The 23,246-nt window shown below is 61.6% G+C and overlaps 2 protein-coding genes across 5 annotated transcripts; both read right to left on the reverse strand.

The window, feature by feature from the left end:
• Nucleotides 1–1,000: 1,000 nt before the first annotated feature.
• CLDN15 (claudin 15) lies at nucleotides 1,001–5,693 on the reverse strand. 3 transcript variants are annotated; one of them, XM_002722819.6, is made up of 6 exons: nucleotides 4,619–5,693; nucleotides 4,061–4,507; nucleotides 2,225–2,389; nucleotides 1,684–1,765; nucleotides 1,487–1,603; nucleotides 1,001–1,404 (listed from the first exon to the last, which is right to left on the reverse strand). In XM_002722819.6, the coding sequence occupies exons 2-6, from the start codon at nucleotides 4,275–4,277 to the stop codon at nucleotides 1,302–1,304; spliced, it is 684 nt and encodes a 227-aa protein (XP_002722865.1). In that variant the 5' UTR covers nucleotides 4,278–4,507; nucleotides 4,619–5,693; the 3' UTR covers nucleotides 1,001–1,301. The 3 variants fall into 3 exon arrangements, with proteins under 3 accessions (XP_002722865.1, XP_089177193.1, XP_051693945.1); XM_089321067.1 differs by having other exon boundaries at nucleotides 4,132–4,507; nucleotides 4,619–5,112; XM_051837985.3 differs by lacking the exon at nucleotides 4,619–5,693 and having other exon boundaries at nucleotides 4,061–4,598.
• Nucleotides 5,694–6,039: 346 nt separating this feature from the next.
• Nucleotides 6,040–13,484, reverse strand: FIS1 (fission, mitochondrial 1). Of its 2 annotated transcripts, XM_051837986.3 has the most exons (5): nucleotides 8,586–8,705; nucleotides 7,661–7,793; nucleotides 6,713–6,789; nucleotides 6,430–6,535; nucleotides 6,040–6,344 (listed from the first exon to the last, which is right to left on the reverse strand). In XM_051837986.3, the coding sequence occupies exons 1-5, from the start codon at nucleotides 8,628–8,630 to the stop codon at nucleotides 6,247–6,249; spliced, it is 459 nt and encodes a 152-aa protein (XP_051693946.1). In that variant the 5' UTR covers nucleotides 8,631–8,705; the 3' UTR covers nucleotides 6,040–6,246. The 2 variants fall into 2 exon arrangements, with proteins under 2 accessions (XP_051693946.1, XP_089177194.1); XM_089321068.1 differs by lacking the exons at nucleotides 7,661–7,793; nucleotides 8,586–8,705 and adding an exon at nucleotides 12,481–13,484.
• Nucleotides 13,485–23,246: the final 9,762 nt, after the last annotated feature.

Consider the following 23,246-nt stretch of genomic DNA (forward strand, 5'->3'; position numbering starts at 1 on the left):
TCAGTGACTAGTGGAGGGGTGGGGTCGCAGGGCAGAGGGGGCAGTCAGAGGTGGTTGAGGTCATCTGTGTGCACGCAGGGGTCAGCAGGGCTGGGAGAGGAGTAACAGGTGAATCTGATGTGCCTGGCGCAAACGCTGGACAAGGCGGGGTGTGGTCAGACCAGGGCCCCCTAGTGGCTGCTCCCTGTCAACACTGAGGATGCCCGCTGGGACGGGGCCCAGGACCCCTCTCCTCCCACTGGGTGCCAGGCTGCTGTCTGGGGTCCATGCTTTTCTGTCTGAAGTGGGCCCAGCTGTGCCAAGCCTGCCCACAGCCCAGCACCCTGTCTGGGCTCCCTGGGCAGTGCATACGCCAGTGTGGACACTTCCGGGGCCTTTGCTAGAAGCTACTGAGCCAGGGTAATTTTTTTTTGTTTTGTTTTGTTTGTTTGTTTTTTGCCAGGCAGAGTTAGAGAGAGAGAGAAAGGTCTTCCTTCCATTGGTTCACCTCCCAAATGGCCACTACAGCTGGCGTGCTGCGCTGATCCGAAGCCAGGAGCCAGGTGCTTCCTCCTGGTCTCCCATGGGGTGCAGGGCCCAAGGACCTGGGCCATCCTCCACTGCACTCCCGGGCCACAGCAGAGGGCTGGACTGGAAGAGGAGCAACCGGGACAGAATCCAGCGCCCCAACTGGGACTAGAACCTGGGGTGCCGGCATCGCAGGCGGAGGATTAGCCTAGTGAGCCACAGCGCCGGCCAGCCCGGGTATTTTAACACCGAATCCCAAAGGGCATGGCGGCTTCTGATAGCCAGATGGGCTGGGGTGGACACTGCTCTGGGCCAGGTGTCTCCTGGAGTCACCATGAGATCGGAGTGAGAGGGACGGGAGTGACTTGGGTCCCTCTGCACTCCCAGCTTCCTGGAGCGGGGGCCTCCCCTCTCTGCTCCTGCGTGAATGAGGAGTGATGGGATGCCACTTGCCCAGATTGGCAGAGGACAGTGTGGAGTCCACTCAGCCCCCAGCAGTCACAGTATACATTTATTTATGCATGAATTTACACAATCCACCAGCTTTTGGGGGTACGTCTCTCCCCTTGGGAGACTGCTGCAGCTTCTGCAGGGGTCCTTGGCCTGGGTGGAGCTCCAGGTTGGGAGGTGTGGCTGGGGCGGGGCTCTGGCTGGGGAGGTGGGGACTGGGGCGTGGCTTCTGGACACTGAGTTGGGTTACAGGGAGGATGGACCCCAGCCAGGAGCCCTGGGGGCCAGGGGCCCCTCTTTGCTAGGGCAGGTGGGGAGGGAAACGGCTGTGCAGGCTGGCGCTCCTACACGTAAGCATTCTTGCCATATTTGCCAAAGCTGCTATCGCCTTCATCCGAGGCAGCGGGGGGCATCACGGCGGTGGACGCCTTGTAGGGAAGCTGGGCCCTGTCGGAGAGGGGGCCCGCAGCTCAGTGGGGGCTGAGGCCCTCGCTCCCCCCACCCTGCATCCCTCCCCCTGCCCCCTCACCTGGTGGTGGGGTCCTCTCTAGGCTGGCAGCAGCAGTTGGAGCAGAGGCAGATGCCGCCCAGGATGGACAGCAGGGAGGCGCTCCAGCCCAGGTAGAGGGCGGGGCCCAGCTCGTACCTGGGTAGGGACGCGGGCTTGTGCGCCTTCTGAGGGACAAGGCCGCGTCCTCTCCCCCCAGGGCGGGCCCCCGCACTCACTTGGTCCCGGCATACAAGGGGTTGAAGAAATCCTGGGTGATGTTGGCCGCGTACCAGGAAATGGCCACCATGCCGCAGAGCCCTGGGGGCAGGGGTGGGCCGGAGTGAGGGGTGTGGGGGACGGGCATCCCCTGGCACTCGCCCCGTGGCGCTCGCCTGCAATCTGCCACATCCCAGCCCGACCTGTCCCTGGAGGCCCAGCTGTCCCGAGAGCAAAGCTTCCCTCGCGGAGGCCACCTGGCCTTCCCCAGCCTAGGTTCAGTTCTGGAAGCTGCTCAACGCCCAACACCCAGCAGGCTTCCTGGGAGGGGACGTGCAGAGATGCACACGTGGCATGGCCCTGGGCGCCCTGTGCGGACCCGTGCCTGCGCAGTCTCTCCCACGCCTGGCTCACAGAGGGAGCTGGAGCAACACCGCTGACGGGTGGCCCAGAGATCTGGGGAGTAAGGATGAGGACAGGGTGTGCAGGGAGAGAGGGGAGGCGAGCATCAAGAACAGCGCCGGGGTCTGCAGCCGAGGTCCGCCACCCCGGCCCCGTTACCAGCCAGCATGTGCAGGGCGCCCGCCGTGGCTGCCAGCTTGGCTTTCCTGGAGGGCTCGGTGCCTCCGACTTTGGTGCAGCGCAGCCCCACCATGCCCAGGAAGAGGCCCAGGAAGCCCAGGAGGATGGCGGTGATCATGAGGGCGCGGCAGGCCTGGACGTATCCTGCAGAGGGGGACACGGCCGTCAGCTCCTGCCCTGCGCCCCTCACAGCAGGCTCAGGGGTCCTGCCTGCCTCCCCGCCACGCCCGGGCGCACCTGGCGTACCCCATCACAGGGCTTCTCCCACTGACACCAAGCGAGAGCAGGCGGCTCAGCAACACCCTAGACCCCTGCCCGAAGCGCCGTCACCTGGCACCTGCCGCTGTTCTGAGTCGCAGAGGCAGCCCCGGCCCACCTAGCGAGTGGCACAGCGCCGGCATCTTGACCTGACTTGCTGCCTATAGTGGCCGGTAGGGGGCAGCAGTGGCCGGAGGCGGTTTCTGATGGGGAAGGTGGGATACTTGGGCCTCACCCAGTCCTGCAGTGCCTCAGTTTCCCCTTTCTCAGCGCTGAGGGGAGGTCCTGGCCTCCACAGGACCTTGCACCCCCTTCCTGGGTGGGGCAGTCACGGTGCTGAAGGGGAACGGCTGGGTCCCTGCCAGGAAGGTGAAGTGGCCGAGTTGGGGGGCAGGGAGGAGGGCCAAAGTTCTCTGGGAGCGCGATCTGACTTGCAGCCACGCCCGCCCGAGCCAGACCCTGAGTGCTCAGGGAGTGCTGGTGGTCATGGGAGAGGCAGGAAGGGGCTCGGCCGGGTACTGAGGACTGCGTGGTGCGGGAGACCTGGGCCACAGTCTGCGTTCCCACACCTCCCAGTGGCCCTGGGGCTCTGGGCAGGCTGTGAACTTGCGGAGGCTCCCCAGCTCCTGTAAAGTGAGGTCAATACCCCCAGCCCAGCCCAGGCAACAGGCTCCCTGAGGACACGGTGCCGCAGGCAGTACCGAGCCCAGGCCTGGAGGCCACACACTGCCTGGCCCACCCCCGTCACGCCCACTCCGGTCCTCCCACGGGCCAAGGGCAGCAGGGCTGATGAGGGCCCTCTTCCCTCGGGTGGGCAGGCAAGGCGGGGATGGCCCGGGCCCAGCTGGCCGCCTCCCCTGGCCCTTCTAGCCACTCAGCACTGCGGGCAATGAATGAAAGCTTCCTGCAGGGGATTGTGGGAATGGGGGGGTGTCTGAGAGACCCCACACCCCCCACTGCTCAGAGCAGCTGGACAATCATGGGCCCAGCTGCGTGACCCCTCTGGGCCACACCTGCGAGGAGCTGCCTGGGGGAGCGTGGGGACCATCTCCGCAGTGGGCTCCTGGCCCCCCAGGCAGAGGGGAGACCCTGGCCTGCAGAGTGAGCAGGAAGTGGGAGGATGCTGTGGCCGGGGGTAGGGCAGGTGGAGGGGGCAACCACTGCAGGCTGCAGCCGCTGAGAACCCCACAGACTGCACCTGAGGACCCCAAATGTACGGGCAGAGTGCACACCCCAGCTCCCAGTGAGCTCATGCCGGCACTGGGACCAGGCCTCGACACGGACCCCACGTTCCACGCACACAAGCCTCACGACCACCCTGGGGCCAGGCCTGCGGCTGTCCCACCTCAGAGAGGCTAGGACAAAGGCAGGGCCACGCACCCACTCAGACCGGGGAGCAGGGGCTGTGCGTGGCGAGGCTACGTCCCCAGCACTCCTGCCTGCAGCTGCCTTGTTCCCGCCGCTGGAGCCCAGCCTCCTGTATCCTTGTGGTACCCAAGGCCACATCCAAGGCAGCAGCCTTGCCCTCGCCCCCAGCCCCCCCCCCCCAGCCCATACCAGACAGGGCCAGCATGGACGGGAACTCCCAGCAGTTGGAGACTCCCAGGGAGTCGGTGGCGCAGCTGTACCAGAGGTTCTCGTAGATGGTGTTGGTGGTGATGACGTTGCCGTGCACCGTGGACACTCGCCAGTAGCTGTTGGGCAGGGTCACCCCGAGCATCAGCAGCCCCAGGGCCGCCATGAAGAAGCCAAATGTCTCCACTGCCACCGACATGGCACACGCAGGGCCCCGGGGGGCTTAGGGCCCCAGAGAGGCGGGCTGTCGTTCAGAGCTGGGGGGTGAGGCAGGCTGGAAAGGGAGGGGAGGGCCGGAGTCCAGCTGCCGCCTCTGCCGCCGCCGCCGCCTCCTCCTGGGTTGCAGGTCCGACCCAGGTTTCGGTGGCCCTGCCCCGCTCCGGCCTCTGCTTCCTGGCAGCTCCGAGGAATGAGGCGAGCCCGCAGCAGCTGTGGCCACAGAGATGGAGGGAATAAACGAAACAGGCCAAAAGTCCACCCCCTCCCCCAGCCGCCGGCTGCCCTGGGCTCCCCGCCCCGTGGTGGGGGGAGCGGACTTACCCAGGAGTGACGAACGAACGGATACGGGATACGACCAAGGAGGGGCCCCCACGGGAGGCTCTGGGAGCCGAGGGGAAGCGGCCGCGTCTGACTCAGCTCTCCGCGGGGGCCGGAGCAAGGAGAGAAAAGGTGGACGTGGGAGACCAGCAGGCCCACTGTGAGCTCCCGGGGGCAGAGCCACTGCCCAGGCACGGTGCGGACAACCTGGACGCTCAGGGTCCTCAGGGTGGGGACGCTGGAGCGGCCAGGGAGGGCGGAGGTCGACCAGGGGCCAGGCGGCTGGGCAGAGAGCAGCGGCTCTGCTGGCCCATCCACCCGGGCCCCAGTGGGCTCTGGCGCTGAGCAGTGACTCGGGCCTGACCGTGAGCCCGGGGCTGTTTCCGCTTCTGCAGACAGCCGGACACAAACGGGGACCCTAGGGCAAACCTGTTGGGCTGGGCCCCTCCGAGCCTAGGGACCACCCCAGTGCCGTGCCACAGGGCTGGGGCGAGGCTACCAGGGAGTCACTCTCCTCCCAACTTCTTGAACCTGAATTTCCCCCTCACTTCTCTGACCTTTGACACTCGGCATTGCACTTGATCCCACTGCCAAGTGGCCCCAAGCCGGGAGATCACAGGCCTGGAGCATGACCCTGTGACTAATCTAACCAATCGTTATTAGGAACTGTCACCGGCTCTGCCGGATAATTATGATGGATCAGGAACCGCTGGTCCCCAGCTCGAACCAGGCTGCGCACCTGTCCCAGCGAGGGCTCTCAGTGCCTGCACCAAGGCCAAAGCCGGGACAGCTCTGGCCTCATTCTGGTGAGTGGCGCTGGGGCTCCATCCACCCAGTGGACGTGACTGGGCCGCCCCCCCCCCCCCCCCGTGCCCCACTGGCTGGGGCTGTGGAACGAGCGGTATGCAGCCAGGCGGAGCAGGCCCACGGGGAGCCTGGCACGAGAGGGCGTGGGGTGAGGCCAGGCCCTGCATTCCCGTCCGCCCCCCACCCCCACCCCCAGACCGTGCCTCCTCCAGGCCCAAGGCCAGCGCTTCCTCCCCTGCCAGTGGCCTCTGGCCCTAGGGAGACTGAGGCCGGAGGAAGGGGAGGGTGCGGGAAGACAAAGGGAGGGAAGGATGGGGGTTGGGGAGGAAGCCGAGTGGGGGCCCCCCCGGAGCGGAAAACTACGCGGGCCGAGAGGCAGCACAGTGGGTCAGAGGAGACGCGCACCCCAGCCTGCACCTGCGCACCTGCCCTCTGCTGCCCCCTACAGGTCTGTGCGCGCGCTGCGTCCCCGGGAGAGCAGGGGCTGCCTGGGGCGGGGGGAGGGGGATGGTCACAGGAAGCCCACACTGGCCTGGGGGCACCGGGCAGACCACAGGCCCCCTCACCCTCTGCACCAGGTGGCTCCCGCCCGCCCCCCCAACTCACGACACGAAGGCTCCCGGCCGCGGCCCAATTTTATTCACACTCGTCCCAGAGCACAAGATCTGGGGCTAAGGACAGGTCCCCGGGCAGCGGAGGGTGAAGGCCATGGGGAGGAGTGACAGGTGTGGGGGAGAAGAGGCAGGGGACGGCGGGGCTAGGGCCCTCTCTGCGGGTCCTCGCGGCTCCGGGACGCCTGGGCAGAGCGGGCAATGCAGTCTCGGTCAGGATTTGGACTTGGACACAGCCAGTCCGATGAGTCCGGCCAGCCCCGCCACGCCCAAGGCCATTCCTCCGACGATGGCCATGCCCACCAGGCCGTCTGGGGGAGGAAAGGGCGCCGTCAGGGCCTCCGCCCGCCGCCCCCCTCGCCGGGAGCGGGCACGGGCGGGCGAGCCAGCTTTCACCTTTCTTCATGGCCTTGTCGATGAGCCGCTCCAGCTCCTTGGCCTGGTTGTTCTGGGGCTCCGTGTGCAGCAGCCCCCGCACGTACTTCAGGGCCCTGTCGTACTCCTGCACGCGGGAAGGTCGGGGGGCGTGCCCGCCTCAGCCCCGCGCCCTCCCCCTACGGCCCCACCCGCAGCCGCAGCCGGCGGACTAGAGTCCACAAACAGCCTCGCCTGCTGGGGGCGATAAGCGGAGATAACCAGGCCGCCCAGGCCTGACCCCGCGTAACCCCGCCCCGCCTACCTTGAGCCGGTAGTTGCCCACCGCCAGGTAGAACACGTAGTCCCGCTGCTCGTCCTGGGTGCCTTTGAGCAGCAGCTCTGCGGAGGGGAGGGGGAGCTGCTGCTCTGGGCTGGCCCCGGCCCCCGCCCCCGCCCCCGCCGCAGCCACAGCGGGAGCCCGCGACAGCCGCCCCGTGTCAATGCACGTGACCCGACAGGACACGGGAGGGGCCAAACGGTTATGGCCCCATCGCTGTTGCAAAACACGCTGTTCCCCCCCATTCAGAACACCTGCTCCAAACTCACTACTTCCGGGGCGGGGTGGGGGTGGGGGTTGCGCTAGGTTGGTCGCTCAGCAGGTGTCCTGGGTCTGCACTGTGCCCTCAGCCAGTTCTAGGGCTGCGCCCCGCTGAGGCTAACCCCGTGCAGGAGAAGAAGCGTCCGCACCAAGAGGGGCGCTCGGCGAGGGGCACCGGCAGCCTTGGCCAGGACGCCCACCGCTGCCTCGTACACGGTCAGGGACCCAGAGAAAGGGGGCGCGGGGCAACGGGCCGCCCAGCTCTGCGCCTCTGCCGCGGGCCCACCTACACCAAGGGGCAGGGGGCTGAGGAAGCAGCTCGGAGAGGGGCCTGGGCACCAGCTGGGGCGCAGCGGTGATGCGGGAGAGGACCTGGCCCGAGCACGCGCCCTGGTGGGGGGAGGCACACTCCAGGACCCTCACGGACACCAGTCTCTGTGGATGCTCAGGCCCCTTAGATTCTCGCGTGTAACCAACACGCACGGCCCCGCGCTAGGAGTACCCCCCGCTGTGTAGACAGGCCACAGCCACGTGTAGGGAGCCGTGCTACGGGGGGGTCTACACGCTCAGTAGGCCTGCGCAAGCATAACCGCAGCGCCCCGGGCACTGCTGGGTCCACGCGGAGGGACCCCAGGGCCAGTGACGGCGGGGGCGGGGGCGGGGCGCGCTCACCCTCCAGCAGGGTGATGCCTTTGCGGATGTCATCGTTGTACTTGCTCCGCACCAGGCACCACGCGTACTCAAACTGTGTGCTCTTGGACACCGAGCCTGCCGCCTTCTCGGACTGAAACTTCTTCTCAAATTTCTGCCACGGGACACGCGAGGGGACCATTGGGGAGGTGAGGAGTGTCAGTCACGTCGCATCCGGAGCTGAGGTCCCATCCCCGGCTCTGCTTCTCTAGGCCTCCACCCCTCCCCGCCGCCCTCGGGCCTTGGTACCCGGCACGCCCGGCGCCCCCCTCGCCCCTACCCGGCCTCTCGGACCCGGGATGCAGGCGAGCTCCCCGGACCCACCCCGGGGCTCACACCCCCCTGCGGCGCCAAGCGGAGATGCCACCTGCCGGCGGCTCCAGGCACCGCTCCCGGAGCAGCTGACCGCGGCGGCAGTGCAGTAAACAAGCCGTCAGCAGCCCCCGCGTCTTCGGCGTCGGCGGCTGGCCCGCCTGCTCCGCCCTGCCGGCTCTGCACCTTATCTCGTCTAACTTCCGGGGCCACAAAGGCCAAGGCCTGGCGTGCAGCGCATCGTGCTGGACCCAGTGACGTGTGACGCGCTATGGCTGTCGCCGTGCTCCCCCACAACCGACGGGACGCCCTGACCTCCCAAATTACGCGGCAACCCGCACCTGACAGCCTTTTTGGGGTTAGACGCCAAGTCTTCGTTCGGAGGTGTGGTGGCCGAAGAGACTACAATTCCCACTAGCCTCTGCGGCAAAGAGCTCCCTTGAGGTAGGAGCCGGACGGCGCAAGGCCTGCCGGGAGCTGTAGTTCGGCTTCCCCTAGCAAAGTTGAAGCTGGGAGGAGGGTTTGGCCCCTACACGACTCTCCTCAGGACCCGTCCCCGACTCGCCCCGCGCCCTCCCTCGGGGCCAGGCCTCACCTTCAGATCCTCCACAGACACCAGCTCGTTCAGCACGGCCTCCATGGCCGCCGCCCCCGCTCTCCTCACAGTGGACTCTACTGTGCTACAGTCTCCATGGCCCAGCGGCAGGGGCGGAGCAGCACTTCCGGCGCTCGGCGGATGCGGCCCCCGGGCCGGACCCGCGACGCCCCGCCCCTCCTTCGCCAGGCAGCCTGCCGGAAGGGGGCGCTCGCGCGGACCCCGCACCCCGCACCCTGCAGAGCCCGGGCTGAGCTTTCGCCTGTGCCCTCTCCCGCGGACGTCGCCCCCGGGCCAAAACTAGAAAGGGAAGGGTGGGAGACCTGGCAGGGGTCTGTCGGCCACCAGGGACGGCCGAGGCTGCGTGGCTTCCCTGCCTGCCACAGCCGCAGCCAGGACCAGGGTCCCAGGGCCGGACAGCTGCACCTGTGAGCTGTGCCCCCGAGGGACGCTGTTAGCGGGGGCCTCCTTCCCGGCAAGAGGGTGCGACTTCCAAGTGGTACTTGGACCAACCGTTTCCTGGGCGTCCCCGAGTGGCCACCTGGGGCCGGGGGAGGCTGAGCTCCCGTGCGCGCTGGAGTGGAAGTTCCAGGAGGGCGGACGCTGCCTCGTTCGTCCAGCGCGCAGCGCCCAGCGCCCAGCAAGGTAAATATTTGTGCACACGCGCGGCATCAGGCAGATGCAGCTGATACCAGGGGGACGCCCTTCCGGTCTGCAAGCCCGCTGCTCTGTAGCTCTAACGGTCTTGTGAGTCACCCCTCCCTGTTTGGCCTTGATAGTTCAGTAGGGAACCGTGAAACTCAGGGAGAGAAATGCGTGCCGTTCAGATGTAGAGGCTGGGCCCTGCGCACAGAGCTCCCTCCAAGGGAACCCCGGTGGGCAGGGATGGCTTCAGGATGGGGTCTGTTTGACCTGAGACTGGGGTCGTGGCAGCCCCCGACTGACAGCCCGGCAGTCAGCATACAGGGGGCACATACTGGGCCCCGGGACAGGCACGCGGGCTGGGAGCAGGCTTGCGGGCCCAGCGCTGTCCGTGGTGGGAGCCGATGCCAACTCCAACGGACAGGGTCGGAGCTGCCCTTGGTGTCGGCAGAGAACCGCGTGGTGTGGCCGTGACCCACACCCCTGGCGTCAGCCGTGTTGTGCATGTGGGGAAATCAGACGGGACGGGGCTGTCGTTGGGGTGACGCCGGGGCCCAGTTCTGACCCTGCGGCAACGAGCCATGCAGGCCAGGGGCGCCAGCACGTGCAGGAGCCTCGAGGAGGGGGCACCAGGCGGACGCGGGGCTCAGCCTGAGTGACGGAGAGCGAGGCGGCAGGATGGCCGCGGGCCGATCGCGCAGGGCCTCCCAGGCTAGCCAGGCGCTGGATCTGACTTTCTGTGCGATGGGAGAGCAGCGATTCCTTGTAAAAGGATCGCATTGGCCGCTTTTGGAGAGAAGACCACGGGGGCAGCACGAAAGCTGGGCGCCAGCAAAAGGCTGCTACTGTGGCCCAGACACGGACTGGCAGCGGGGCTGGGGGTGCGAGAGCCGAGACCTCAGCCCCAAGGCTCCCCCGGGAAGGCCTGCTGGGCACTCCTGACCAGCTCAGCACCCCGTTCTCTGGCTTGGGTGTGGCAAGAACCCCCCCCTCCACCCGCCATTCCGCTCTTGTTCCACAAACATGTGGCCAAAACCCTCACCTGGGAAGCTGCTATCCTTAGCTCCCTCTGCCCCATGAGAAAAGACAGAGGCTGGACCAGGCTGAGCAGCCCGGCCCACCTCGCAGGGGCAGGCCTTCACGCCCAAGTGCCGCCCCCCACCGGCCTCGGCCGCCTCCTAGAGAGGGGCAGCCGGGCCACGACCCGTGGAGGACCAGGAGGAAAGTCCGACCCATTAGGTCCCAGCGAAATCCATCTTACCTTCCTTCAGCAGCAGGTGGCCTAGGGACAATTCAAGTTAACTAAAAACCCAAACAGGCCGGCGCCGCGGCTCACTAGGCTAATCCTCCGCCTTGCAGCGCCGGCACACCGGGTTCTAGTCCCAGTCAGAGCGCTGGATTCTGTCCCGGTTGCCCCTCTTCCAGGCCAGCTCTCTGCTGTGGCCCGGGAGGGCAGTGGAGGATGGCCCAAGTGCTTGGGCCCGGCACCCCATGGGAGACCAGGAGAAGCACCTGGCTCCTGGCTTCGGATCAGCGCGGGGCGCCGGCCGCAGTGCGCCGGCCGCGGCGGCCATCGGAGGGTGAACCAACGGCAAAAGGAAGACCTTTCTCTCTGTCTCTCTCTCTCACTGTCCACTCTGCCTGTCAAAAACAAAAACAAAAAAACCCCAAACAGGCACTGGTTTAGTTGTCTGAAAGTCAGGGCTGTGGAGAGATCTCCCACCTGCCGATTCACCGCAGACAGCCAGGGCTGGGCTGGGTTGAAGCCAGGAACCAGGAGCCTCATCTGGGTACTGGGCTATCCTCCACTGCTTTTCCCAGGCCACCAGCAGGGAGCCAGGGCAGCCAGACACAAACCAGTGCTGGTGTTGCAGGCGGCTGCTTTACCCAGGAACCCCTTTTCCAAAAGTACAACACTGAGGCCGGTGCTGTGGCGTAGCTGGGCTAAACCTCGCCTGTGACACCAGCATCCTTATGAGCACAGTTCAACTTCCAGCTCCCTGCCAAGGTGCCTGGGAGTGCAGTGGAAGATGGCCCAGATGCTTGGGCCCCTGCACCCGCATGGGAGACCAGGAGGAAGCTCCTGGCTCCTGGCTTCAGACTGGCACAGCTCCGGCTGTTGCAGCCATGTGGGGAGTGAACCAACGGATGGACGACCTCTCTCTCTTTCAAATAAATAAATAAAATCTTTAAAAAGTAAAAAGTTTATTTTAATGCAAAAAAAATTTTTGAAACCCAAACCCATGCAGTTTTGTTTGGTGACACTCATTTTCCATGAGGTCTGAAGACCCCGTGGGTCTTAGGGGAGTTTACTAGGTTGACGTGGTCCTGCGGCGAATCCCACAGGGCTCCCAGCCCTGGACTGGAAGCCACAGGAGGGCAGGGCCTGCATCCCTTTGGTGCCTCGGACGCCCCCCAGTGGCCGGCTCGTGCTTAGCGCCAGCGGACACTGGATTTGCAACTGTGTACACGCACTGCTGGTGTCACTGTGGCAAGGAGGCAACACACAGCAACCATGCAATATTGTGTGGGCAAGTCCTCGCCTCCGAAACGACGACGGAAGGGGGAGAAAGAAGAGGGAGACAGCGACACACTCGTTCCTGGTTTCCTGTGCAGGTGAACGCACGACTCAAACGCCACGGCGTGGTTTTATTAAGTGATGACGCGCAGCTGTGAGGTCGCAGGCACACGGACTCCGGGTAACTCTCAGAACCACAGAAGACCAGGTATCGCTCAGATCCTGTCCTGCGTGGGCACCACGGGCCCGCGCCGGCATCTGCCGCAGGAGTCCGGTCCCCTCCCCCCGAGAACGCCAGCAGGTGGACCAGCCCCCGGGCCCCCACCCCTGCTCCCCGCACTCGTGCCCTGCAGCCTTGGGCCGGGGGTCAGCCCAGGAGAAGGGACCCCGCCACGCACCTGCGGACCGGGATTCCGGTTTTCAGTAACCTGTGTGTCCACTCGGCCGCTGTCCGTCCAGGCGCGCCCACCCACCCAGCACCTACCGAGGACCTGCCTGACGCCACGCCCCCGCCCCCCGCGTCCCAGCACGAGCGCGCGGCTCAGCACGTGCCTCTCTCCCCGCGCAGCTCTCCGGCCCACCCAGCGGACACCGCACGCACACGTCCCTGCGACGGCCACCTGCCTGGGTGGGCCCGCCGCTGCCGCCCGGCACGCCACCGCCGCTCACGCCTGCTCCCGGGCCGGAGTACCGCAGCGGCCCCCCAGTCCCACGCTCCTCCCATGCCTCGCTCACCTTCCCGCCAGACGGCAGGTGCCCCGGAGGCGTCCGACAGGTGAACGCCGGAGTAACCACAGCCCGGACGCCCGCACTTCCGGCACGGAGGCGGGGAAGATGGCGGCGGCCTCCCGGGGGCTGCTCTAGCAGGAGGGCTCGGTGGTCTGGAGGACCCGGAGCGCCGCGAGGAGCCCGCGTCTGCGCAGTAACCGCCCTCAGCGGGCGGGGCGGGGCGGGGCGGGACTCGGGCCCCGCCCCCGACTTGGGGCGTGGCTTCTGCGCTGCCTGCAGCGAGCCGAAGCGTGCGACGGCTTCGTTGGATTTCCTGACTCCGAGAAACGGGGACCCCCACCCCCAGTGCGTAGTGATCGGTTTGTTCACAGGCTTGTTGCCCGAGACAAAGACCCTGCGCGAGCATGCCTCTCCGGCCGCCGCCGCCTCACCCTGGGTCTCCGCTGCAGCTGGTCACCCCGAGGGCCCCCAGTTCGCACGCGCGAGCCCGGCACCGGGGCCGCCCGTCGGGGAGGTCGAACGGTCCCCGAGCGCCTTGCTTCCCGCTCCTCAGAGGGCAGCCCCGCTACTGCACCCGCCCCGGGCGCCGTCAAGCGGTTCCGGGAAGAGGCAGTCCCGAAGATGCGCGTGGCCAGCACACTCACTCCCGGCTTCCAAGACCCTCTTCATCGACTTGGGGCCGGTGCTGTGGCGTAGCGGGTAAAGCCGCCGCCTGCAGTGCCAGCATCGAATATGGGCGCCGGTTCGAGACCCGGCTGCTCCACTTCTGATCCAGCTCTCTGCTGTGGCCTGGGAAAGCAGTGGAGGATGGCCCAAGTGCTTGGGCCCCTGCACCCCATGGGAGACCTGGAAGAAGCTCCTGGCTCCTGGCTTCAGATTGGCACAGCTCTGGCCACTGCAGCCATCTGGGGAGTGAACCAGCGGATGGAAGACCTCTCTCTCTTTCTCTCTCTCTCTGCCTCTCCTCTCTCTCTGTAACTCTTTTTTTTTTTTCAAATAAAATAAATAAATATTTTATTAAAAATCAAAGCATTAGGAGCAGGCACGGAAGAGTGTACATTTCTAAAAAGATTATTTATTTGAAAGAGTTACAGAGAGAGACAGAGAGGCTCTCATCCGCTGGTCCATTCCCCAGACGGCTACACTGGGACAGCCGGAAGCCAGGAGCCAGGAGCTTCATCCAGGTGGCCCACGTGGGTGCAGGGGCCCAGATGCTTCTGCTGTCTTCTGCTGTTTTCCCCTGGCCATTAGCAGGGAGCTGAATCCAGAAGTGGAGCAGCCGGGACACCAACCAGCATAGGATGCCGGCATTGCCACAGCGCAATTTTCCGCAAATTTCCGACTGTCACAATAAGTGCATTTCACATGGGGAAAGTGCTGCAGAGACCCATCCGGGTAACAGCCAGGGGCGGGGGGGGGGGGGGTTATGATAAGTCGGTAGACCCTGGTGTCCACTTTTTTTTTTTTATTTTGACAGAGTGGACAGTGAGAGACAGAGAGAAAGGTCTTCCTTTGCCGTTGGTTCACCCTCCAATGGCCGCCACGGCCGGCGCACCGCGCTGATCCGATGGCAGGAGCCAGGAGCCAGGTGCTTCTCCTGGTCTCCCATGGGGTGCAGGGCCCAAGCACCTGGGCCATCCTCCACTGCACTCCCTGGCCACAGCAGAGGGCTGGACTGGAAGAGGGGCAACTGGTACAGAACCCGGTGCCCCTACCGGGACTAGAACCTGGTGTGCCGGCGCCGCAAGGCAGAGGATTAGCCTATTGAGCCATGGCGCCGGCCCCACTTTTACAATACCTAGGTCTTTGCTTTCCTGCTGTGCTGCTGCCTGGAGCCACGACTTAGTTTTGCGTCGTCTCTGGCCTAGAATGAGTTTATCTGTGGGGGAAGCGTAACATGCTGTGCAGGAGGAGTCTCAGGAGCACAGCACGGCGGAGCTGTGGGGGTGGGGCTGACCTCGCCTGCGCCTTCCGCCTGTGCAGGGCTCAGCAGCTCGGCTCTCCAGCACTGTCGCTCACACGCGTTTATTTCCTTTCAGTTGAACCAGCTTTTCTTTTTCCTTTAGTTTTTTTTTTTAAGATTTATTTATTTATTTGAAAGAGTTAATACAGAGATGCAGAGAGAGAGAGAGAGAAGAGAGGCAGAGAGAGAGAGAGGTCTTCCAACCACTGGTTCAATCCCCAGGTGGCCGCAACAGCTGGAGCTGCACCGATCCGAAGCCAGGTGTCAGGAGCTTCCTCCGGGTCTCCCATGCAGGTGCAGGGGCCCAAGCACTTGGGCCATCCTCCACTGCTTTCCCAGGGCACAGCAGAGAGCTAGATCAGAAGTGGAGCAGCCGGGACTGGAACCGGTGCCCAGACGGGATGCTGGCGCTGCAGGTGGCAGTTTAGCCCGCTAGGTCACAGCGCCAGCCCTTTCCTTTAGTTTTCAGTATACAAATCCTGTGTACAAACACATTGTTGCCTGATTCCTGGCCGGGGGCTAGGGCACTGGTGACACCAGCATCTCCCTGAGACATCCTTCTGTGTGACCTGCGCTTTTCCCTGAGCCCCCTGTTTCTCGCAGTGTTTCCGCTTGGTCAGCCTTCCTCCCGGAAGCTCCCCCCTTAACCAAACACCACTGAAAGATGGGGAGGGCCCTTTAAGAGGGAGACTGGAGGGGCCAACACTGTGGTGCAGAAAGTTAATCCTCCACCTGCGGTACTGGCATCCCATATGCGCGCCAGTTCCAGTCCCGGCTGCTCCACTTCCGACCCAGCTCTCTGCTGTGGCCTGGGAAAGTAGTAGGAGATGACCCAAGTGCTTGGGCCCCTGCACCCATGTGGGAGACCCAGAAGAAGCTCCTGGCTCCTGGTTTCAGATCAGCGCAGCTCTGGCCATTGTGGCCACCTGGGAAGTGAACCAGGGGATGGAAGACCTTTCTCTCCGTCTCTCTTTCTCTGTCTGTAACTACCTCTCAAATAAATAAATAAAATATTAAAAAACAGAACAGAAGAGGGAGGGCCGAGTCGCAGGTGTCTGGGTGATCATTGCTGGTGGCACAGGGTGGGTCAGATCTTGCAGGAATGGATTCGTTCCTGAGAGAGCCCTTTGTTGTAAGGGGGTGAGCCTGGTAGCTTCCTTGCTCACCCTGTGGCCCCTGTCACCAGACGGCAGCCAGAGAGGGCTGCGTGATGGTGGATGTCCAGCCTCCAAAATGGGCACTCCTTGAGTCTCTTTACGAAGCTCCCAGCCCCGGGGGGCTCGGGGCTGTGTCCTGTGGATCTGCCCACTCCCACGGGGTTAAGGATGACTTCCAGATGGGTAACAGTTGGGCATTTACGCCTCAAGTTCAGAGCCCCGTGGAATGATCTTCATTTTTTGGGAGGATCAGTTAGGAGGATGCCAAGGTGATAAAAGCTGCCTGTTTTATATTAAAATCTTGGGGCTTTATGGTACGAAGGGATTGACGGGCTTTAGTTCAGCTTTCAAAGTGTTAACGTGGTCGGTAACTCTCATAGTTTACTAACTGCTAATGGACGCCTACCTAGGTCTCCGTATTTTTAAAAAATTTGAAAAGCAGAGTGACAGAGAGAGAGCGAGAGAGAGCAAGAATATCTTTCATCCGCTGGTTCACTCCCCAAATGCCCGCAACAGCCGAGATTGGACCAGACCATAGTCAGGAACCAGGAATTCCATCCGGGTCTCCCAAGCCCCTGGGCCATCACCCACCACCTCCCAGGTGCATTGGCTGGAAGCTGGATTGGAAGCAGAGGTGGGACTCCATCCCAGGCACTCTGATGTGGGATGGGGCAGGCTACAGTAAAAAGCGGCTAAACCGGCTGCCCCCTCCCCAGCCGTCAGCTGACTTTCTGTGCAGGCTCAGAAAGTTACTTTGTAAAAGTAACTCTGGTGCAAAGTTGTATCCAAGTCTGGGGAAGAAGCCGGGTGGGTGTGTCCTGGATGGGGAGGAGCTGCCTTGTGTTGGCCGTAGTACCCAAAACCTCCCCCCACAAAAGAAACCCCCACCACTGCTCAGAGGCCTTCCTGTGGCCCGGGGCTGAGCAGCGGCTGCTTTCTTGGAGAAATAAGATTGTGTCAAGCCAGGCACGTGCGTGAGCGCCAGCACGGCCTTGAACACAATGGCGAAGGTATTTTTAAAACACCGAGGCTTCTATTGACTGAGGAGCCGAGAGAGGATGAAAGCCGTGGGGACGCGTGAAGAAATCTGTAGCCCGGGGAAGGTTTTATATATCTGGAAGGTTTTTGTCCTACACAAAAGCCTGAACTTTCTGGGTGTTACAGGCTGAACTGGGTCACCCCCCCACCCCAAAATTCTTAGCTTGGAGCCTTAACCCCCAGCACCTCCCAGCGCGACCGTTGTTGGAGGTGGGGGTCTCTAAAGAGGAATTAGGTTAAAACGAAGTCATCGGCGCCACCTTTCAAGACGGGAGGCCTTAGGAGAGGGGGGCTGGGACGCAGACACACACGGGGAGGGCGGCGTCCCCACACCGGGGCAGGCAGCTGCGGAAGGAACTCACCTCCTGGCCCGAGCACCTTGGACCTGCAGTCCTAGAACCCCGAGGGAATGCACTTCTGCTGGTTACGTTGCCTGGGCTGTGGGCCTCGGCACGCTAAGACAACACACAGACGCATCTAGTGCAGGACTTTATATAATTACAGTCTTTAAAATAAAAAGGGGGGGGGTATTGGGGGCCAGCATTGTGGTGCACCAGGTTAAGCTGCCACCTGTGACACCAGCATCCTGTCTGAGTGCCAGTTCGAGTCCCGGCTGCTCCACTTCTGATCCAGCTCCCTGCTAATGCACCTGGGAAAGAAGCAGAAGACGGTCCAAGTGCTTGGTCTCCTGCCACTCACTTGGAAGACCTGGATGGAGCTCAGGCTCCTGGCTTTGCCTCGGTACAGACTTAGCCATTGTGGCCATAGACACAGGGAGAGGGAGAGGGAGCGTGAGCGAGCGAGAGAGAGAGAGAACAATCTTCCATCTGCTAGTTCACTCCCCAAATGGCCACAACAGCCAGGGCTGGGCCAGGCTGAAGCCAGGATCCCAGAATCCAATCTGAGTCTTCCACATGGATGGCAGGGGCCCAGGTATTGACTATCGCCTGCTGCCTTCCAGGCTGCCTTTAGCAGGGAGCTGGATGGGCAGTGGAGGATCCCGGACTCAAACAGGGCAACGTGACGTGGGCTGTGGGCATCCCAAGTGGTATCTTAGCTGCTCCTCGCTTTGAATTTTGAATAAGGTATGAGGTCAAGGTCAAGGTCCTTTTTGCCTGTATCTACCCAACTGCTCCAGTACTGTTAGCTGAAGACGATCTTCCCTTAATGGAATCGGCTTTGCACTCTGCTAGATAGCAGCCGGGTGCACCTGCAGGGTGTGTATTTCGGGGTTCCTTGCTCCATTCCACTCTATCACGCGTCTGTCCATCTGCCTCTACCACATCGTCCTGGCTTTTTGAATCCTGAGCCAGCCATGTGTTTTTGGCGTTAACTCTACCTCGGTATGGTATGGAAGTATTTTTATAGAACGCTGCACCCCCCCTTGGTAATATTTCCTTGAGGAATTTTTTATCTGTGATGATGAGCGATATTGGTCTCTGCTCTCCGGCTGGTTTCACTGTCATGGGAACAGGGCCTCACAAGTTGGGAAGTGCTCTGTGAAATCAGCTAAACACGATTCAAATTCTCCAGGGGAACAATCTGGCTTGAGAGGTAGAGTTAGACAGAGGAGAGAGAGAAAGAGAGAGAGATCTTCCATCTGCTGGTTCACTCCCCAAATGGCCACAACAGCCGGGGCTGAACCAGGAGCCAGGAGCTTCTCCCAGGTCTCCCATGTGGGTGCAGGGGCCCAAGGACTTGGGCCATCCTCTATTGCTTTCCCAGGCCATAGCAGAGAGCTGGATTGTTAGTGGAGCAGCTGGGACTCGAACTGGCACCCATATGGGATGCCCACACTGCAAGTGGAAGATAAACCTGCCACGCCACAGTGCAGAGATTGCTTGTTTGAGAGTGTGAGATAAGAGGTTTCACTCCTATCGCTTACCTCTGAAGTCATGGTGGTGACCCTTGACCTGACTCAGAGAACTAAGCTTCTGGAACATTCACACAGCTACTGGGTAAGATGTTAACCTCTGTTCCCCAAACAGTGGGCTCAAGACGCACCGGTGGTCAGCATGTTTATCGTAAACCTAAAGATTCCCGACGTGAACCCTGTGCCAGGTTTGGGGCTGTGTTTGGTCACATGGCAGTGACCCGCTCCCATTGAGAATTTTGGCTCCAGGTCTGAGAGAGAGAGAGAGAGAGAGAGAGAGAGAGAGAGAGAGAGAATGAGAACAATCTTCCATCTGCTAGTTCACTCCCCAAATGAGAGAAAATACCTTCCACCCACGGTTTACTCGCCAAATGGCTGCAATGGCGAGGAGCCAGCGGCTCCATCCCGGTCTCCCCACATGGGTAGCAGGGGCTCGGGCACCGGCAGGTGGATTAGCAAGCAGGAAGCTGGATCAGAAGCAAATCCACCAGGACTTGGACCAAGGCTCCAGTTTGAGAGGCCTCAGATGCGTCCACAGTGCCAGGGTGACAACGGCTCCTACCACAAGGACATCACCAGGTCCCTGCTGCGCTCCTAGAAAAGCCGCGGCCACCTCCCCCGCGGAGAGGACAAGAAAGGGCACGCGCGCCCCTCCAGCCCCGGCCTATCTATAGCTGCCTCCTGCCGCTCTGCCATTGTGTGTGCCTTGCTCTGAGAAATCCCCACCTAGAATACTCCTTTCTGTGGGGTCCTGCGGGTCCTTTGAGTCAGCCCGCACACTCGCTGTGTGGGGTCAAGGAGACGGAAGGCTAATTAAAAAAAAAAAAAAAAAGAACTATGGATTCCATTTTTAAAACTGTCACTTTTCAAATTGTCTGTTCCACGCTCAGGGAGTTCGGGTTAGTTCCGTGGTTCTCAGGGTCCATTTCGTCCCAGTGGTTTCAATTCTATGGGTAGAGTTGGCCTGTAGTGTCCCCTTATTGTCCTTTCAATTTTGATATGCTGTATTTTAATGTTTTTAAAGATTTATTTATTTGAGAGGCAGAGTTACAGAGAGAGGTAGAGACAGAGAGAAAGGTCTTCCATCTGCTGGTTCACTCTCCAGATGGCCACAACAGCTGGAGCTGGGCTGATCCAAAGCCAGGAGCCAGGAGCTTCTTCCGGGTCTTCCACGCGGGTTCAGGGGCCCAAGGACTTGGGCCATCTTCTACTGCTTTCCCAGGGCACAGCAGAGAGCTGGATCGGAAATGGAGCAGCCGGGACTTGAACCGGTGCCCATATGGGATGCCGGCATTGAAGGTGGAGGCTTTACCTGCTATGCCACAGCGCCAGCCTCTGTATTTTAATTTTCGTTCAGTTCACTCTGACCTTAAAAGGTATTTGAGGCAAAGAAACCAGACACACACACACACACACACACACACGCGCGCGCGCTCAGAGCGAGCAACTGAGCTCTTATCTGCTAGGTCGCTCCCCGAGCACTGCCTGGGTTTGCCCTGGGCTGATGCCAGGTGTCTCACATGGGTGGCAGGAACTCAATTCTTGGAACCACCACTGTGGCCTCGCAGGACTGCCTTAGCAGGAAGCTGGCTCAGATGCTGGGGCTGGGACTTGACACAAGATGTGGGACTGGGCTCAGGTGCCGGAGCTGGGGCTTGACAGGGATGTGGGACTCCACCTGGGTGTCCCCCGTGGGTGGCAGGTGCTCAGCCACTGAGCCACCTGACCCAGAGTGGAGTAGCTGGGACTGAAGCCAGGCAGTCCGATTCGGGGTGCAGGAGACTCAGGCGGCGGCTCAGCCCACGGGCCACAGTGTCCACACTGCATTCCTTGCTGTTAGCTCATGTCTTGACTTACCCACGCCTCATGTACGGTTGCACGTCTTCTGGTTTGTTGAGGGGGGGAGTCAGATAGCATGTGTCAGCGTGGCGGCCGTGAGCCCTGGAGCACCTCGCTTATTTGTGGGGCGCTCGCCACCCGGGCGACCGATGGTGCCATTCTCAGCCGCCTTGCGATGCCTCATGGCAGCCACCAGGCCCTTCTTGGGAGTGGCTAAGATTTCTCCCTCCCCTCGGCCCCACCGCGAAGGCTCAACTGCACAGGAAGACTGGACGCCTGAACGCGGTGGTCACTGGCAGTCCGCCCATCTTCCAGGCACTGCCCTGATGGGGGCGGGGGAGGGGCATTCGCTCCTTAGCCTGGGTCCTGGCCTCCACATTTTCTGTCGTGTCTGAGGGTTCAGCACAGAGCGGTGTGAAGATCTACGTGTTGGTGGTGCGTGGAAAAGGAGACGTCCAAGGTTCTAGACGTCAATCTCTTCTAATGCCTTCATTAATTTTTAGTTATTTTTAAATTATTTTTAAAGATTTATTTATTTATTGGAAAGTCAGGGTTATACAGAGAGAGAAGAGGCAGAGAGAGAGAGAGAGAGAGAGAATGAGAGAGGTCTCCCATCCGATGGTTCACTCCCCAATTGGCTGCAATGGCTGGAGCTGTGCCGATCCAAAGCCAGGAGCCAGGAGCTTCTTCTGGGTCTGCCACGCGGGTGCAGGGGCCCAAGGACTTGGGCCATCTTCTACTGCTTTCCCAGGCCACAGCAGAGAGCTGGATCAGAAGTGGAGCAGCCGGGATTAGAACTGGCGCCCATATGGGATGCCAGTGCTGCAGGCCAGGGCGTTAACCCACTGCACCACAATGCCAGCCCCTAGCTTATTTTAAAAAAAATCATTGGTTTTTGAAAGGCAGGATGAGGGGCCAGTGCTGTGTCCTAGTGGGTAAAGCCGCCACCTGTAGTGCAGGCATTGGGTTTGAGTCCTGGCTGCTCTACTTCTGATCCAGCTCTCTGCTGTGGCCTGGGAAAGCAGTAGAAGATGGTCCTAGTGCTTGGGCCACTGCACCCATGTAGGAGACCCGGAAAAAGTTCCTGGCTCCTGGCTTCAGATCGGCCCAGCTCCAGCTGTTGCAGCTGTTTGGAGAGTGAACCAGCGGATTGAAGACCTCTCTCTCTCTCTCTCTCTCTCTGCCTCTCAAATAAATAAATAAATCAAGAAAGAAAGAAAGGGTGAGAGAGAGAGAGAGCAGAGGAAAAAGGAGAGAGAGAGAGATCTTCCATCTGCTGGGTCACTCCCCAAATGGCCACAATACATAGGGCTGGGCCAGGCCAAAACCAGGAGCCAGGAACTCCATCTGGGTGGCAGGAGCCCAAGCACTTGGGCCATCCTCTGCTGCTTTCCCAGGCGCATTAGCAGGGAGCTGGGTGGGAAGTGGAGCAGCTTAGCTCAAGGCACCATAATGCCGGCCCCTTTGGCTTACTTTTGAATAAAAGCTTCCGAATACTTTTATGTTTACAGAAACCTTCCAACGGTAGTACAGGGAATTCCCATGCAACCCATACCAGTTTCCCGGGCTCTGAAACGCTTGATTTGTCATAATGAACCAATATTCATGCGTTGCTAAATCAAGTGCACACTTTATCTGTTACCTAACCGGGTCCAGGATGCTACACAGGACACAAGATGGCCTTTTATCTGCCGTGTCTTTGCAGGCTGCTCTTGGCCGTGACAGCCCCCCTTCCCCATGCACCGTGGGGGTTTTGGGGGACCGGCAAGCTCTCGGGAGCTCCGGTCAGGAGCTTTGCAGCGTGTCCTTCCTTGGGCTCGGTCTGCTGGGTTTGGGAGAGGAGGGCCAGAGAGGCGCAGCGCCACCCCCATCTCCAGCTGCCCCGCTGTGGCTCCCCCACGCCCCCTCCTCCCGCCGAGACCCCGCTTACATCCCACCTTCATCTCCCCTGGAAAATTCCGACTTGATTTTTTTCCTTATTTCCCCAAACATCTCGTGTTCGTGTGCGTGATACGCAGATGGAGCCTCTGTGTGGCAAAGCCGCGGGAGGGGAGAGGCAAAGACATGGGGGGCCCCCCCCCCGGGGCAGCCATTTTTAGAAGCGAATTTCAAATGTTGTGCAGCTCTGAGGCCTGCGGAGCCAGCCGTGGGGAGCACTCTGGGTTGCGGGACTTTGCCGGAAGGACCTGGGGGGAGGGGCGGCGTCCGTCTTTTCCGGAAAGCTGACTGTCAGAGGAGATGCAGTCCGGTCTCTGGGTGATTTCCTCAGGCTTTGTCACGGCCTATTTTTAGACCAGCTGGCTGGCGCTTTGTGTAGACTCCCGGCTGTGAATGAACCCGTCGTGAGTTCTCTCTCTCCCTCCCTCCCTCCCTCTCTGTCCATCTCTCTCTCCCTCTCTCCCTGACTGTCCATCTGTCTCTCTCTCTCCCAATCTCTCTCTCTCTCTCCCTGTCTGTCCATCTGTCTCTCTCTCCCTCTCTCCCTGACTGTCCATCTGTCTCTCTCTCTCTCTCTCCCAATCTCTCTCTCTCTCCCTGTCTGTCCATCTGTCTATCTCTCTCTCTCCCAATCTGTCTCTCTCTCTCTTTCCCTGTCTGTCCATCTGTCTCTCTCTCCCTCCCTCCCTGTGTGTCCGTCTCTCTCTCCCTCTCTCCCTCTCTCCCTGTCTGTCTGTCTGTCTCTCTCCCTCTCTCCCTGTCTGTCCGTCTCCCTCTCTCCCTGTCTGTCCGTCTGTCCGTTTCTCTCCCTCCCTCTCTCCCTGTCTCTCTCTCTCCCTCTCTCCCTGTCCATCTGTCTCTCTCCCTCTCTCCCTGTCTGTCTGTCCATCTGTCTCTCCCTCTCTCTCCATCTGTCTGTCTGTCTCTCTCCCTCCCTGTCTGTCCGTCTCTCTCTCCCCCTCTC

This window comes from Oryctolagus cuniculus, chromosome 19 (genome assembly GCF_051225735.1).
Source record: "Oryctolagus cuniculus isolate XC-2025 breed Fujian yellow rabbit chromosome 19, ASM5122573v1, whole genome shotgun sequence".
In the NCBI taxonomy this organism is placed as follows: Eukaryota; Metazoa; Chordata; class Mammalia; order Lagomorpha; family Leporidae; genus Oryctolagus; species Oryctolagus cuniculus.